At 40.3% G+C, this 16,405-nt stretch overlaps 1 protein-coding gene across 1 annotated transcript in view; it reads left to right on the top strand.

The window, feature by feature from the left end:
* Positions 1–768: 768 nt before the first annotated feature.
* ANKRD13C (ankyrin repeat domain 13C) overlaps positions 769–16,405 on the top strand; it is a 28,754-nt gene continuing 13,117 nt past the window's right edge. Inside the window, exons 1-5 of the mRNA XM_068953520.1 lie at positions 769–1,281; positions 7,400–7,441; positions 12,106–12,210; positions 13,168–13,253; positions 14,636–14,681. Of these exons, the coding sequence (XP_068809621.1) occupies positions 909–1,281; positions 7,400–7,441; positions 12,106–12,210; positions 13,168–13,253; positions 14,636–14,681 (652 nt within the window). The 5' untranslated portion in view covers positions 769–908. The remainder of the gene's footprint in view (positions 1,282–7,399; positions 7,442–12,105; positions 12,211–13,167; positions 13,254–14,635; positions 14,682–16,405) is intronic.

Raw genomic sequence — 16,405 nt, 5'->3', positions numbered from 1 at the left:
GCCTGGCTCACGAGCAACTCCTAGCTCTAAGGACAGCTACTCCCTCTCCTTACACACCTTATTGCGTTCACGGCCTCCGTGAGACTACGGCAAGCTTTTACCGTCTGTAGAAAAAACAGCTGTCTCTCTACGCACGCTAGGCGTATACCTAGTGCGGATGCCCTAGCATGTGCTTAAACGCTAGGGAGGGGGTTAAATCGCGCCTCAGCGCCGCTCGCACCTCCCCTCCGCACCGCCCCTCAGCGCCGTTCCCGCCTCCGCGCCGCCCCCGCCTCAGCGCAGCTCCCGCCTCAGCACCGCTCCCGCCTCAGCACCGCCCGCGCCTCCCCTCAGCGCCGCTCCCGCCTCAGCACCGCCCGCGCCTCCCCTCAGCGCCGCTCCCGCCTCAGCACCGCCCGCTCCCGCCGCTCGCGCCTCCCCTCAGCACCGCCCGCCAGTGCCGCTCGCGCCTCCCCTCAGCACCGCTCCCGCCTCAGCACCGCCCGCCAGCGCCGCTCGCGCCGCCCCTCAGCACCGCTCCCGCCTCAGCACCGCCCGCCAGCGCCGCTCCCGCCTCAGCGCCGCTCCTGCCTCAGCGCCGCCCGCCAGCACCGTTCCCGCCTCAGCGCCGCTCGCGCCGCCCCTCCGCGCCCTCCCCGCGCTCTCGCGATGCCCGGCGAAGTCTCGCCCCGCGCAGCTCCTCTCGCGGGAGAAGCCGGCCAAGATGGCGATGGCGACGGCGGCGGCGGTGGCGCCGGGCCGCTGAGGGGGCTGCCGCGGGCGGGCGGGCGGCGTCGGGCTCCTCGGTGCCGCGGGCTCGGGGCGTTTGCGGCGGGCGATGCCGACGGGACGGGACCCACCGCCGCCGCTCTGAACGCCTCGTCCCTCCGGCTGCGGCGAGCCTCCCCGGCGCGGCCCGGCCGCCCGCGATGACCGGAGAGAAGCTGCGCTCGCTGCGCAGGGACCACAAACCCAGCAAGGAGGACGGCGACCTGCTGGCCCCCGGCGAGGAGGAGGCGGCCGCCGCGCCCGGGGGGCTCTTCACCGGCGGACGCGGGAGCGGCGGCAAGGGCGGCCGGACCGGGGGGGGCCACCGCATCTTCAGCAACCACCACCACCACCACCACCACCACCACCGGGCGCAGCTCAAGGGGGGGCCGGCGGGCGGCGGGACCGGCCTGGCCGCCGAGCCCGACAAGTGCCCGGCGCACTTCCCCGTGCACGAGTGCGTCTTCAAGGGGGACGTGAGGCGGCTCTCGGCCCTCATCCGCACGCAGGGCATCGGCCAGAAGGACAGTCACGGTGAGTGCCGGCCCTCCCTCCGCCTCCTGCCGGCTCCCCTTCCCCCCCACCCCCATGCCTGCTGAGTTAGGCCCCCCCCCCCAAAAAAAAAAAGAAAAAGACCCAGAAAGACGCTGAAGTGCGTGCGCGTGCTTGGGTCAAGCAGGTGTTTTGGGGATGGGAACTGTCCAAAAGACTCTCCCGTTATCGCTCCTCGCTCGGTTGAGCTTCCAGTTATCACTCTTTTGCTTTTGAGCTCGTATGAGTTGATTATTTTCTGCTACCTCTGTCGCATCTTGGAGAGTTTTCTCAGGTTTTTGTGCTTTTTCGTTCTCTCGGCATGAATTCTTATCCCTTGCTGTAACTCTTGTGCTTATCTTTCCTAAGGTTTGGGTAGTCAGTGGTGGTGAAAATTATAGTGGCATCTCCCGGCAAAACACCATGACAAAATTTCTTGGAATTTTCTTCATATGAATGTGCACGTTAGTCACTTTTATAGTCGCGGTAAAGAGGAAGTCTTTCCGGCATACCAAACGTTACTTCATGTCATTTCAGAGTGTGCTTTTGTTTGCCTGTTTGTTTGCTTTTTGAACTGTCGCGTGTTCACTTTTGGAGATGACAGGCTTTAGGGGGCACTCAGAATGGGTTCCTTTGGCTGCTGGTGGGGTTATCTTTAATTTTTCCTCAGGCTAAAAAAAAAAAATTCTTTCTTAGATGTTTCAAAGAGACAGTATCTTGTGATCTGTCCATCTGTGAGGTTGCTGCAGACGTAGAAGCAACAGCAGCAGCGGTAGAAATCCGATCCTGATCTTACTTCATAATGTATAAATACTTACAACTTGCTAGGGCCTTATAAAAATAATGCGTTTCATTCAGGGAATATTCTACGTGTCTAAAAATAAATTAGCTTGTCAAGTTACCTTAAACATTTCATTCGTGGTTAGTTTTTATCTCTTAAGTTTCCTGCCTATTTCAAGAGTAACGCAGTCAGTTCCTGTTGGAGAATGTAAGTTATATGGTATGTGGTAACTGGACAAGCTGTGATTAAAGGGTGACGTTCCTCTTTCTGATTAAGAGATCACTGTTCACTTTGTTTTAGTTATGTAAAACAAAAAGGAACATTAAGATAGAGTGATTCTTGGGATCAGTACAATAACTAACTTGGAATTATAAACCGGATCAGTACAACAACTAGCTTGGAATTATAAACCATGTCCCTGATAATCGCAGGCACTTTGAAACACAAACTCATGTAATGTTAGAAGAAGTTCTGTTTTCTCAGTTAAGACGGGCAGTAGTATTTCTTACAACTGTTACAACATTTTTCCAAGTAATGTATTCTCAGTATCGCTGTAGATATATATATCATGTCATAGGATGTTGCTGCAAAGATCGGTAGAATGAAAGCAACAGGCTCAGAGAGTTGTTGTTGGTTTTTTTTTCCTATCTTCTGCTGATTTCTCCTCTCCACCCTTTCCAGCTTGTCATCAAGTAACTCATCATCGTAAGCTTAATAGATGTACTTTAATGGCACTTCCTGATCCATTTTTGCTCTACTAGCATCTTTAACTTATCACAAATACTGATACTATGATTTTTATTTTTATTTTTATATATATATATATATATGCACACACATACACACACACATTAGTTTTTCAAATGAATGCCCTTCTGCTTTCTCACTGCTGTTTAGAGAAGGAAAACTTTGGGGACTTCTGTCTCATTATCATCCTCCAAATTTTTATTTGAAATGTTGCTTTGCCCTTAATTTTTCAAAAAATCCTGGACGTCGTGATGTATCAAAGGCCTGACCGCTATTGCCTTATTATTACTCTCTGTCATCTTTCTTCCTGAATCCATCTGTCACTCATTTACATGTTTGAGTTATGAGTTATTTGGGGTAGATAACTTCAGTTTACAATTATATTTGAAAATAAGACAGAAGGCTCCTACTGCATGATAAGCAAGTGACTGAAGGGAAGGAACTCCTAGTAACAACTGTTGGTTGTAATTCAGTCTCATTTTAAGTGTGTGTTTAAGTCCTAAAAAGTCAGTTCCTCCAGAACGTTAAACCCACGGTGTTCTGATGAAACAAACAGTGGCCGTGTTTGTAAATGTGAGTGCAGCCTGCCTAACTTACTGATAAGTAATACCTTTTGAGATCCGTTTACAGAGTAAGGCCAGTATCATTAGTCCGCAAGAGATGAGTTTCCTGTGAGAAATTTACATGTGTAAGTATTATGTATCTTTTATATGTATATTACAGCAAAAATAAAAGTATAAATATATATTAAAATTAAAAAATATGCTGTCATGTTCCAGAACAGGCAGATCTTTTTACTGAGTTGCTCTCAGGAAACAGACTCAGCCTCCTCATAGGTATGCCAAAAGTCTACACATGCCTACATGTATAACCTTTGACCTTTTATTAGGCAGGTGCTCTACTTTGTACAAATGATTTTTGTTTACCTATCCTGGATGTACCCTTGCATGATTTTAGGCACTGTTGTATCAGTACTGTCTTGGAATAAGACCCTGCAGTTTATGCCACTTAAACTTGGGCAGGGGAATTATAAATGCTTATTTTCCAAAGCTATTGATTATGAAAAGAAATTGTCCTCAGATAAGAGATGCATGAAATTGGTTTGTATGGTGAATCAAGCAGGGTTACTGTCAAAAGGGAAATCTCGATAAGAATGAACTTGATTGCAACTGTTCAAGTGTATGTGCATTCATATTCCAGCTCAGTGTCTAAAAGTGATCGTATCAAACATATTATCATGAAGATGATTGTTGTGTTGAAGTAATCAAAACTACATGTCAGCCACTTATTATAAAGGGCACTGTAAATAATTACTGCTCTTATGTAGGTAAACCACATAGTTGCATGTTTGCACCCCTCTGTCTCTTACCAGCAATTGTCTTGTGTAAAGGTACTTATTTTCATGGCACCTGAGGCTTACTGTTGTGGCCTTTGCTTTAGTTCATTGAATACCTCAAGTTGTTACAACTGTCCATGCAACTGAAAGAAGTGAAACAGTCCTTTGCCACCCTCTTGCCTTTTCTGGCAGAAATGCTTAGTTGACCTGTGAACTGAGTAGGAAAGATTGATTAGGGTTACAGTTCACTACTTTTCTCCCCTCAGATTAATTTTAGCCCTGAGCAGTTTCACAGTGAAATTCTAGAATTATTCTATATGTTGTAGATAGTAAATGTTCTGGAGAAGCCCCAGCTGTTCTTGCCATGGTTACTATTTTAAGATCGATAAAGCTTGAGGTTGTAGGATGATCAAATTGCAGTGAGACAATTCCCTTTGAATACAGTGGATCCTGGTAGTAATTAAATTGTGAGTCTGGGACTTCTACCAACATGTTTGGGATCCCCAGCTCTCCCAAAGAAGTAGAAGCAAGCTAATCCCATTGTGCTTGCCAGATAGCTAGACTTCTGAGATGAAAAATATTGAAAGTCTTTGGCTGCTGCCCATTTCAGACCCTGATAAGTACTGCTGCTGCTACTGAGTGATGAAGGCTGGCAGTTTTTGCTAGCTGGGAAACTTTGACAGCACAGGTATCGTTTTCTCCCAGGCCCTTGCCAACCCTCAGAATGAAAGCTTATCTCTGCTCAAGACTATGATGAGGTAAAGGAAGATCTTTATGCTTGAACAGCTCCTTCCCTTTTCGCTGTTGGAGGGGAAAAAGTTGAAGACTGTGTGGAAGCGTTCTACAAGCTGAGACTCTCATGGACCACCACTGCACCCCAATTGCTTCATTTTGTGACATATAATCATATACAGATTGGGCAGTTTAATAAATCAGACTTAAATTTGCTGCTGATAAAACTCACTCTGTTTGGACTGAAGAGCATCAAGACCACTGTGGGTTTATCAGATTTCAAGGAGAGGTGATTAGTGATGGAACTGGGCAAAATCCAGTTCTGTTTTTGATTTTTGGATGTGCCAAAGCTAGTTATATCTCTCAGTTCTTGTTGAGGCTGTTATCCTTTGGGAAGGGGGTGCCGGAGGGAGAGATTTGTTTGGTTGACAGGCCAAGATCAACGAATATACTTGGGCACCTAGCTTCCCATGGAAGTACTTTTTGAAAGGTAGCAGTGGAATTTTGATAACATTGCACACGAGATTAGCGTGGTTCTTACAAGGTTTGGTTTACGGTATATGTTTTTTAAGAATGATCCATCTGTGCCACCACGTTCCAGTCTTCTCTCTAAAGCAACCGTTTACTGTTGTGTCCATGCTTCCCGAGTGTGGCTGCTCTGGGTAGCAGTTGACGGGAAGTGAGAAATAGGCTTTGCTAGTCATGTAGGTGAGAATGTTACACAGTGTTTCTTTCCAAGTTGCCTAATGTCTCTTTGCTATGCTTGCCTTATCTCTCTTTATTCCCTCCCTTCCCTAAAGCCTCTTTCCTAACTTACCTGTTAGTGACTGCTCTCCCTTTGGTACATCAGCTAATGTCTATTTTATCGCACTCATGTGTGTTAATCCTTAGATTCCTACTTACTATGTGCTTACTGGCTTAAAAAGCCAGCAAGAAGGATGTTCCCTCTTGTTCCGGATTAGGGGGGGAAATACCTCCTCCTTCTCCACCACTGGAGTGCAGTGACATTAGCCAGCTCCCTCGGCCAGTCTGGCTTTCATTTTGTTGTTTCTTGCCACAATGCCAAGCTGTCATAGATACTACAGCAGTCTGCTTCCAGACTGGAAAGACACCTCTGCTTTATTCAGTGTTTGAAAGGTGTTCTTTTTATTTATTTATTTTAAGCCTTATTTGTTTAAGAGAAAGCGTAGCATCTAGTGATTTTTGTTTGTTTTTTCCTGTTAAAGTGCCTGATTAGATGAGCAAAACGTTTACCCGTCTTGCATACTTTCAGTTCGCTGAGTATATGGTTTGGCTCGTTCTCAAGTTTGCTCCTCAATAACATCATTATTGAAGTGACTTAACAAAGAAGAATGGTTGCATCCAATATTCTAAATTATGTTTTGGCTTGGAGATGTTATGAAATCTATTAACAGAAAATTTGAGGTTAGCTTAGAGCGTGCATAATGAATGAGGATGTAACTGAGATGTTGCTAGTGACCTACAAGAAGAATAATTAGTGCTATTCTTTGAATAACTAATTAAAAAGCACTTACGAGCTCTGCCTTTGCTGGCCTATCTTGATCAGAGATTTCATGAGACTATACTATGTCAGTGATGACTCTGTATAACAGAATCGAGGAATGTTTAGGACTGTATCTTTTAGTGTAGCAAAATGACACCATCCTTTGCAAGTAGCAATGCTAATTGCTAAAGTGATACTGTAAAATACCCCTAAAATCCAGTGTATTTGTTATAATTGCAAAAGAAACCTGGTTACCAGCAGTTTTTCTGTTAAGTTCACTGAGAAAATGTTTAAACATATAAATGGAAGAGTTTTGGATCCATAAGCTACATTAAAATGTGTCACAACTCAGAATTCTAGTAGCAGCGTTAATCCAGGAAAACAACTCCAACTGATGGTTCGTACTTAAGAACAGAACTAGAAAATATGTCATGCGCGTAGCCAGGAAAACAGGAACATGTTTATAATTTCTGCTGATAATCTTGGATGCTTTCTTTGGAAACATAGCGTTAGAATAACTGAAAGATTTTTTTGTAGTGAAGGTTGGACTGTTATTTCATAACCTGTCCGTTGTGGCACTGGTAAAAATTTTGTCCTAAATCTTTGAAAAATTAATAAAATATGCTCTTAAAATTTTAATCAGAATCATATCTTTGAGTAGCTGTTACCCTAGATCTGTCATTCATTATAAAATATAAAGCAGAGGTTTGTGTTATCACTTTCTTGAAAATATAATTGGACCTCTTTCTTTAGCTGGAGTAAGTTTCAAGATACGAATATAAAAGCTTTGTCCGTGAAATGTACTTCAGATGTATCTGTTCTAAAAAGTACAGTCTGAAGGCTTTACATAGGACTTCTTTAAGAAATGTAACTCCTTTTTAGTGTGTGCCTTTGTTAGGTCACAGTATCTGACTTTTCTTAACACATGGGACTTGAGCTGTGTGCGCAGATTCCTGAAGGAATTGCAATGAATTCTGTTACATTGAATCTAATATCTTCCTTTTTTATTTATTTATTTTAGGAAACACTCCTTTACATCTTGCTGTGATGTTGGGGCATAAAGGTTGGTAAACCCATCAATTTTATTTGTTCTTAAATTATCCTGAAGATTAGGGGAGAGAGGAAAAAAGATTTTCCAGTTTTGCTGAATGTGATCTCGTGTTTCAAAGTAGTTCAAAGTTGAAGAGGCTTTCTGAGAAGAAGAGGCTGCACAGATTTAGAAGAGAAGAGTTTGAGACAAAATCAGGGCTGTTTCATGGGGTAAAATCAAGGAGTCAGATAGAAGGTGGGGTAGGGTGGGAAGAGTCAGTACTAGGAAAAGAGTTTTAATGGTTGGACTCCTTTATGAGTCTAGAACAAGAACAGTGGGTGGGACCCAGCTTCTCTCTTTTTACAGAGCTAGAAGGAAACTGAGAAACTTGGAAGATGATAGGAGATTGAGAAACAAGAAACAACTCTAAACAGTAGAGGCAAGCATATGCACGCCTGCTGCTTCTTTGGTGTCTAAACAGCTGAAGTGGAGGGTTATACTCAGTATGTGTAGGCAGGGGACTTGATCCTAGCAGACCTCTATTATAATGTGCAATAAATGCATAGTATGGAAGACTTATTAATTCCTGTTTGTGTGATGATACCCTTTTCAATCTTCAGCACTTTTCTGGTTATTAGTGTTACCAGGCTTCTTGCTGAACTTCTCAGTAGAGGTCTTGAGCAACCCCTCTTGCCTGTTCTCAATGATGTGAATTGGAATAATATTCTCCAGTATAAAGAGACTTGGTGTGAGTGAAATTTAGTTGCTCACCTGTTTTTTTCACTTGGTTCAAATTCCAGACCCACTACCTAGGTGTTCCTTGATGTTTCAAGACTCACTGTCCTATGTGGAGCATAGGACAGCCTACAGGTCTGTGCTGCCTGTTGATTCATGATGGTTCTCACCTTCCCCAAAGGATATCTGGAAGTTTTTTCCAGCAAAATTTCAAGGTGCAGGATTTTAAATTCTTATTTCTAACATTTCTCAAGACTGAGAAGCAACTTAAAGCACGATTATTCAGCTTCCATGACAGTAGAGGGTTCCCCCCCTCCCCCCCCCCCCCCCGGCTGCTTTGGAAACAGGAAAAATAATACCTTGCTTCCATTAGGTCATGTGAGTCTTACACCTGGTACATCTCACTACTCAATAGCAGAGCTATTGTTAACTGAAACACCTGGCTGATTTTGGTGAGGGAAATGCAGCAAATGCAAGAAGTTGTTGTCTTAAGACATTTGGGAATAGCTTTGGAGTTATCCAAGATAACAAGAGTAGCAATGGGAGATAGTTTTGAAGGAAGGAGAAGGAGAGGTGGCTATCCAAAGGGAGAAACGCTAGAGTTTGCTGGGGTCTGCTAATATTGGTCTAATCTGTGACTCTTCTTAAACAATACAAAACAAAAAGAGATATGCAGAAATTCTTTGAGACAGTGATGAAGAAAATGTTTTACAAACGCCTGTTAACATTCACATATTGCAGTTGTTCTCCAAATTGTGAGAAATGGTGCTTTTTCAGAACTGCTGTTTTCCAGTCAATGTACTAGGCTCAGGACAACAGAAGGAACCAGAGGCAGGAACCTGCTTAAATTTGTCAACCTCAAATAAGGCATTTTTCTCTGCGGGGGAGTTAGTAGTTACAAAGCTAAAATCTATACGTTTTCAAGCAATGGTGATCAGAGTCCTGTATATGACTTCTTATGTATTGTGCCTTATTGCACTGTTTGTTTCAAGCCTTGGCTTGTCTCAGGGTCATTAGTTAATGTTTACAGGCCTTGCCCTGTTGGTGTAGTAAGGTTTGTGGGCTGTTTTGTTTTATTAAAAGATGATTAGCTGTCCTGAAGGGGCATTTTCCACATAACATGGTATGATGCTGTTGTAGTTAAATACAGATAACCAATTCTGGTCAAAGATTCTTCTTCTAATAACACTCATACTTTAATTCAGTACAGTTGAATACTTACCCTAAGTCTCTTAAAATTTAGTGGGCTGCTTTGTGTTTCAGCTCTAGGATAAAAAGCCCACTCCATCCACTGCTGACAAATTCCTCTCCTGTAGTTTTACAACAGGTGAAGCCTGCAGACTGCTAGATACTGTTGATGACTTTGAACACTTTCCAAGGGCTCTGTCAGCATTTTGATCTTAATTTATTAATAATATATTTGAATTACAAATGTGCATTTTCAGACTGTATGCGACTAACAAGTTTTTAAACAAATAGAAGAAAAACTTCAGAACATCTAATGAAACCACTACAATACCAATTTCTTGTTGAGCTCTGCAGTAGTTTTGTTTTAAAATTTAATAGCTCCCTTTAGTTGCACTGATAGGTGAATTCGTGGGATAATATGCAGAAAAAGAGTTGCATGAAAGATGAGGTTGGGTGAGAATTGAGTAGCTTACTTAGTCTATTTGTGTTCAAGACAGCTATGCCTAAACTCTTTATTTAAAATTTTGTTGTAAATATTGAAAGGATGAAGTGAAGGTAAATCTAATCAGTTTGTTCCAGTGTTAGCTGTCATTACAGTTGAGCTTTCCTTAGCATCGTTACAGTTGAGCTTTCCTTAGCATCGTTACAGTTGAGCTTTCCTTAGCATCGTTACAGTTGAGCTTTCCTTAGCATCAAGCCTATATCGATCATGATACAAACATAAATTCTTACTACTAATTCTATGCATTATGGACATTAAGGACAATTTATTCAGTTCTACTTTCCAGCATCTTTTCATATACTTGAATATGGGTTGTGGACTTGAATACTGTCCTTGTATTTAGCATAGCAAAGAGAGGAGAAGCAATTCTTCTGGATGCATATCTCAGATTTTGGTTTGCAGTTCACTTCTTGACTTCTTTACATATGGTCAGTCATCCTATGTGCAAAACCCTGAATCATTTAGGATGCTTGTGGTAAGCCAATATCTAGCTTGAGTAGGGCAGGACTATCTGCATATGGCATCAACCATAATATTTGGTTTTTCTCTTTCGATTTTGATTCCTGTTTAGTCTGTGATCCACCCAGAACTCAAGGTCCTTTTCTGCCTTGTTAGTCTATCCCATTGATATTGAAGTTCAGATATATTTTTTCCCCCTCTTTCCAGGGGGACGCATCTTGGCTGTTCAGCTGTATATAGTAACATTATAGCCACCCTTTTACTGAGTGAAATATAGGGTGAGTTTACATCCTGTTTAACTAAAAATGTAACCTGGCTAGCAAATGCAAGCTCATTTGCCTATTCAGTTTAGAATGTTGTTATTGTGCTAGGCAGTATCTAAGCAGCCATAAATAATACCTTTGTATGTTTGCTGGCAAAGTAGTTAAGACTTCTGTTTATTTACTGCAGAAGATAACATACTCACTGCTGAAGTATTTCTTGCTTTTCCATATGCTGTGCCTAAGCAATGACTCACGATTGTTGCATCTTGAATGACTGGTATGGTTTCCTGTAACACCTACAGTAGGGGAAAAAATCCAGCAAGTTCCTCTATAATTCCTGCCCATCCTATTCCTAACAAGACATTTGTTCAGGCTCCAGCTTGATAGTGCTGTATCATTTGGAGATGGGACAGATTGATTTCAATGATACATAGTGAGGAAACTAGTTAGAAATTAAAGAACTGTTTATAAAGTGAGGATAGCATATTCAAAACATCAAAACACCTGAAGATTTCTTCTCCTCTTAAAATTAAGTGCTATTCGTCGTTCCATCATCTTCTTTCATCTTTCCTTTAGAGAAGGAAATTCAGGTTGAGCTGTGGCTACCCTAGGAACTTGCACGGTTTTACTGAGATATTAACGTTGTTTATCAGCACAACGTGTGCATGCTAAGCAGCAGGGAGGCATTGATACACGCTCTTGCTGATGCTGTTGACAAAAGATGTAGTGCATTGCAAGTGTGCGTCTATACTGATGGAGTGCAAGCCCACAAGTGGTACACTGTGTTATCACTGCTCCACGTATCCATGTTGTTAGTCCTAGCTAGAGTAAGTGTAACATGTTATGCAGCATATTATGCTCATTCTCTGAGATACTCTTAGGTTGGAGTATGCTTGATTTTTTTGCCCTACTTCAGACATATGATGTTGCCATGAGATGTTATAGCAGGTAGGGATGTACTTGAGTTTGAGTTACTGTGACAGCTTCCCCTCCTCCCCCCCATTACACAGTATTCTCAAAACTTATCTAAAATCTATGCCTCTATGTAGGTTTCTAGCAAACTGGTTCACCGTTGACATTTACAGGGGAAAGGGAGAAGACTGTGCACAACTTTCACATCTGGAAGATCATTAAGTGTGTCCTGATTCAGGGCTTTGTGCGTGAAGTTGAGAGAACTGCTGTAACTTTAAAATGTGATTGTGTGTGTGTGTGTGTGTGTGTGTACATACCCAGATGCAGACAAATATACCTTTATAAAAAGCAAAATATAGAAACCAGAGGGTGGTACTTCTGTATTTATGTAAGTGATAGTTGATCACTGAGGTATGTTTTTAATGCTAATATTGAACAGGAAAGTGCTACAGATACTTTATAAATGTTTTTTTTTTTGTGTGTGAGGTCTGGGATTCAGAATCCAGATGTGTTTTAATGATCTATTTAATAAATTGAATATCCACTGCTTTTTCTTCATTATCATTTCCTTTATTATGAATGATATCACTATAAAAAAATCATGTTTACTGTAACTAAATATTACTGCTTTGTTACAGAATGTGCCCACTTGCTTTTAGCCCATAATGCTCCAGTAAAGGTGAAAAATGCTCAGGGATGGAGCCCTCTTGCAGAAGCCATCAGCTATGGAGACAGACAAATGAGTAAGAACCTCTGTTTCTCAATCAAAAGGGATGTCTCATGCAGATTAGAAAAACGAGGTCTTTCAAATTAGTTTTTTTATAATACTGCAATTTTAGTTATTTGAAGAGTTTATTTTGACCAGCAGAACCTTTTTTTTTATATCTAGATATGATATGACAAGCTCTACTCATGTCAATTTCCTAATTTTTGTAGGAAAGAAATTGCATCAAGATAAATAATGTTAAATAGAGTTAAGATTATGCTTATAAATTACTGTAAAAGCTATAAAGGATTATTCTGTTTTGTAGAGTTACAAGGTGGAAATGCATTTTAGCTGTATGGAATCATCTAATTGGAGCGGCTCCGTGTATAGTAGTCATATGTATGTCATTTGATGTAACAATTGGCAATGGGATGTTTCATCTCAGCAGGCCAGCAGATAAATATAATGATTCAAGTGAATTACTTATCACTTCAGATACGAAGTAGTAAAGGGAAAAATTCTTCTACTGCTGCTTATTAGTGGACAGTAATAGTATTTGGTTTTTACCATGTTCTGTAGCAGAAAACTTGCCATCCGGGGTTATAATACACTAACATACTAGTTTGTAATGTACTAACAATGCTCTACAAGTGAGCTCCTCGCTGCTGAAGAATTGTCTCAGTAGGAGTAAATGTTAACCAGTCCCTAGGCCCATGTTCAGTAAAACATGTGTGTATGTAAATGTTTGCTAATTTGCATGTAAAAAGACATCTTGACATGTATATATTATAAACAGTTACTGAAACTTTTCTTCCTGCTGTGATCCTAGTAGTTTATGTGTAATTATTGTAACTTGAAGTGAATTTCTCTAAAGACCGGAATGTTACATTTGCTCAGGCTTTTCAAGTTGTGTAAAGATTTGTAAAATAATGACACTATCCCAAAGTTAACAAGCGAATAGAATATTCTTATCTTACAGTTAATGTCTGTTTAGTTACAGCACTCCTAAGGAAGCTTAAACAGCAGTCCCGGGAAAGTGTTGAAGAAAAACGACCTCGATTATTAAAAGCCCTGAAAGAGGTAGGTTCAAAGAAGTTGTGTTGACAAAAACAGATTGTGGTGGAAAATAGTCGCTTAAGATCACTTCGTATGGATGCTCTAGAAAACTCTTAAAAAAAAAAAAAATTTACTGACTCACTTTTACAGATCTTTTTGCTCTTAATGGCAGTTTTAGCTTACAATGTTCATTTTAAGAAGTCACAGAACTGTATTTATTTTTAGGATAATATTTCCTTCCCAATTTCTAGAAATTCGGATAGAAAGTAGGAGGTACTTAAGACAGACTTGTTAGTAGTCTTTGCAATCTAAAGAACATGTTTTTAATCTGTACTTATTTCATTAGGATTTTGAAGGCTTCCTTAAATCATTTGTTTTGGTGTGTGATTTGCTGTTTTGTTTATCAGCTCTCATGAATTACACTTTTCTTTCCTTGCTCAGTAGTGAAAGAGATTTTAATTTAGTTCTCCTCTACTTGCAGCAGCCAGTTCTTCTTGAACACCGTAAAATATTCCTCTATGTAGGGAAACTAAGGAGAAAAAGTCAGTTTGTTCAGTTTCAGATTGCTGGTAGTATGCTAAAATTGTGGTTATAAAACATAGGTATTTGTATTTCCCTTTAGGTGAGGTGGGCTTCTCCTGCCTACTCAAGTGGTAAAAATATGAATGGGTTTGTAGAAAACTTTAACTCAGTGTTACTAAAACTGCTCTGCTCTTCCTAATTCCTGCTGGTTCAAGATCTGGCTCATAATTATGGTTTGTTTTTGGTTTTTTGTTTGTTTGGTTGGGGTTTTTTTGGCCTTATATGGACTGCAAGTATATGGCTACGTTATCAGCATTTGCTGATTTTGTGCAAGTTATCCCTTACTTTGCTTTTGCTTCTCATACAGTTTAAAGGAGTTGCCTGGCACGTGTTTATAGGAATAGAGGAATTTTTATATAAATACTTAAGTATGTTTCCAGAAAATAAATGGAAATTTATGTGTGTTAATATTAGTAGCCAAAACTTGATTCTCATTAATTTTAGTCAGTTCATATGATTCCATGTGATTGGATCAATAAAAGCAAGCCAAGAGCTTAATGGATCTTTTTAAGTGGATATCATTTGTTTACAATCTACAGCTTAATATTTGTGTAAATCATTATTTCCAGCAAAAAATCATTAAAAATGGATTGTTCAAATGAATGATTGTTCCATCGTTGTTAATTCTACTGTAGATAAAGCTTCAGAAATGTTTAATTTCAGTATTGCTCAAGTACTAACACCAGAGAAATAAGAAAGTTTTCATTATTGTATCTATTTTAATTTTGATTAGTTTGCCAAAACAAAATTTCTGCCTTTCAGCAAGGTTTGCAGTTGTCATTTTGACTAGAAAGTATGTTAATACATTGTTGTTTACATCTCAGCTAGGTGACTTCTATCTAGAGCTTCACTGGGATTTTCAAAGTTGGGGTAAGAAACTGCATATTCTTTTTCATAGAGATAATATAATTGGTCTTCAATATTTGTTCTCTCAGGCTTCAGTTTTTTTCTAGTTTGCATGGTGTAAGACTTACAGTCCCATTCTCAAGATCTAAGTTATAAAGAAAGGACAACAACTTTTTTGCTGAACTATTTTTGGTTGCTCATTTTTGTATCTGAATATTGTTCAGTAGCCTGATGACATAGTGGGGTGTGGAACAAGCTGCTGTTGTTGTTGTTGTTGTTTTAGTTATAAACGTAAAATATGAAAAAGTCTCTATGTGATCATTTGGTGTCACTATAGAGCAGTGGTTTGAGTAATTCAGCTGAATTTCTTATGGTATTTATCCTGAAGTTCAACCTGGACTCTGAGTACTTAGCTTTCAGTTAAGTGCAAGCATTTAGTGTGTACTTTGAACCTTATCTTCATTTTAATATTGGTTTTATATGGCACTATAACTGATATCGTTAATAATCTAGTCAAATGCATTAAGTATTTTTTCAGTTTCTGCCTCCTCTCATCTGTAGAAGAAAAATCTAGGTAAATTAGCAGAAATTTATTAACAATGGTCAGTGCGTCTAAATAACTTCAAAATATCTTTTTCTATATGTTTTCTATAAATGTTTGAAACTGAAGTTAGTAGTTCTATGTTCTTTTATATTAGTGTAGTCTAGTTACTTGCCGTAATACGTGCCTCTTCAAGCGTTCAGAGGAGGAATGAGCAGCTGAGTTGCAACCAAATGTTGAGCAGATACGGAACACTTCATTTCCTTAGGTGGACTACTGTGCACCACACCTTTAATGAGTGGACTTTTTCACAGAAGAGTCCGTATGGCAAAAAAAAAAAAAAAAAAAAAAAAAAAGATAGAGAGTCAGGATAGGCATGGAATAAGATACAGCTTAGTGATGATACTTCAGCCTGACTTTCAGAGTATTATGATGGTAGTCAGACACTGCACAGGAAAAGTGCCAGAAGTAAAACCAAGTCTTAAGATTCCTCTTCTCCAGCAGTCTCTCTGTACAGTAGAGCACACCCCTTTCTACATGGTTTAAGTTTTTTTATATATTCTCATTTCTTGAGGAAAAAGATGTCCTGGGCGTTGTCTTTCGTGCTGATTATTGGTCCTTTAGGCTGATTGCATTTTACGGGTGGTCTCAATTATTTGTAGTGCTATTTGAAGAAAGTGTTGAGATGCCATAATGTTTAATTGGTTTTATTGCTATAAAATAAATGGTGCTTTTTAAAATGAGGGCAGCTGCAGTCTCATATATCCAGCTCATGATACTGTACTGACTCACAGTTCCACTGGTGGTTTTACTGTCTGCGTAAGGTTTTAAGCTTACGCTAGTGCATTAGATTTTTTTCTGCTTGGGCGGGTGTTTGATATAGTCATAATTATAGCTAGACTTTCTGTCACTGTAGTACCAAATCATAGGATAAAACTTCAGACAGCTAGAATGCGACTTATTGGAAGTTACAAATGATAAAGCTGTAGCTGAGGACGTTTTAAGTTCTATCCTAATGTTGAAGGTGGTCTGTACAATCCCAAATCAGTTTTGCAGTTACTAAGCAGAAGAAACTGGTGCTCTTCTATTGCACTTGGGTTGAGATAGTGATAGAAAATGGATGTGTTGTATTTCTGTTAAAATGCATCAAGATTTAAACTGAGTATAGTTTTAATAGAAATACTTTCCCAAAGAACCTCTTTATATT

This window comes from Struthio camelus, chromosome 8 (assembly GCF_040807025.1).
Source record: "Struthio camelus isolate bStrCam1 chromosome 8, bStrCam1.hap1, whole genome shotgun sequence".
In the NCBI taxonomy this organism is placed as follows: Eukaryota; Metazoa; Chordata; class Aves; order Struthioniformes; family Struthionidae; genus Struthio; species Struthio camelus.
Note: the sequence above shows the minus strand (reverse complement) of the source record. Positions and strands in the feature narration are given on the sequence as shown.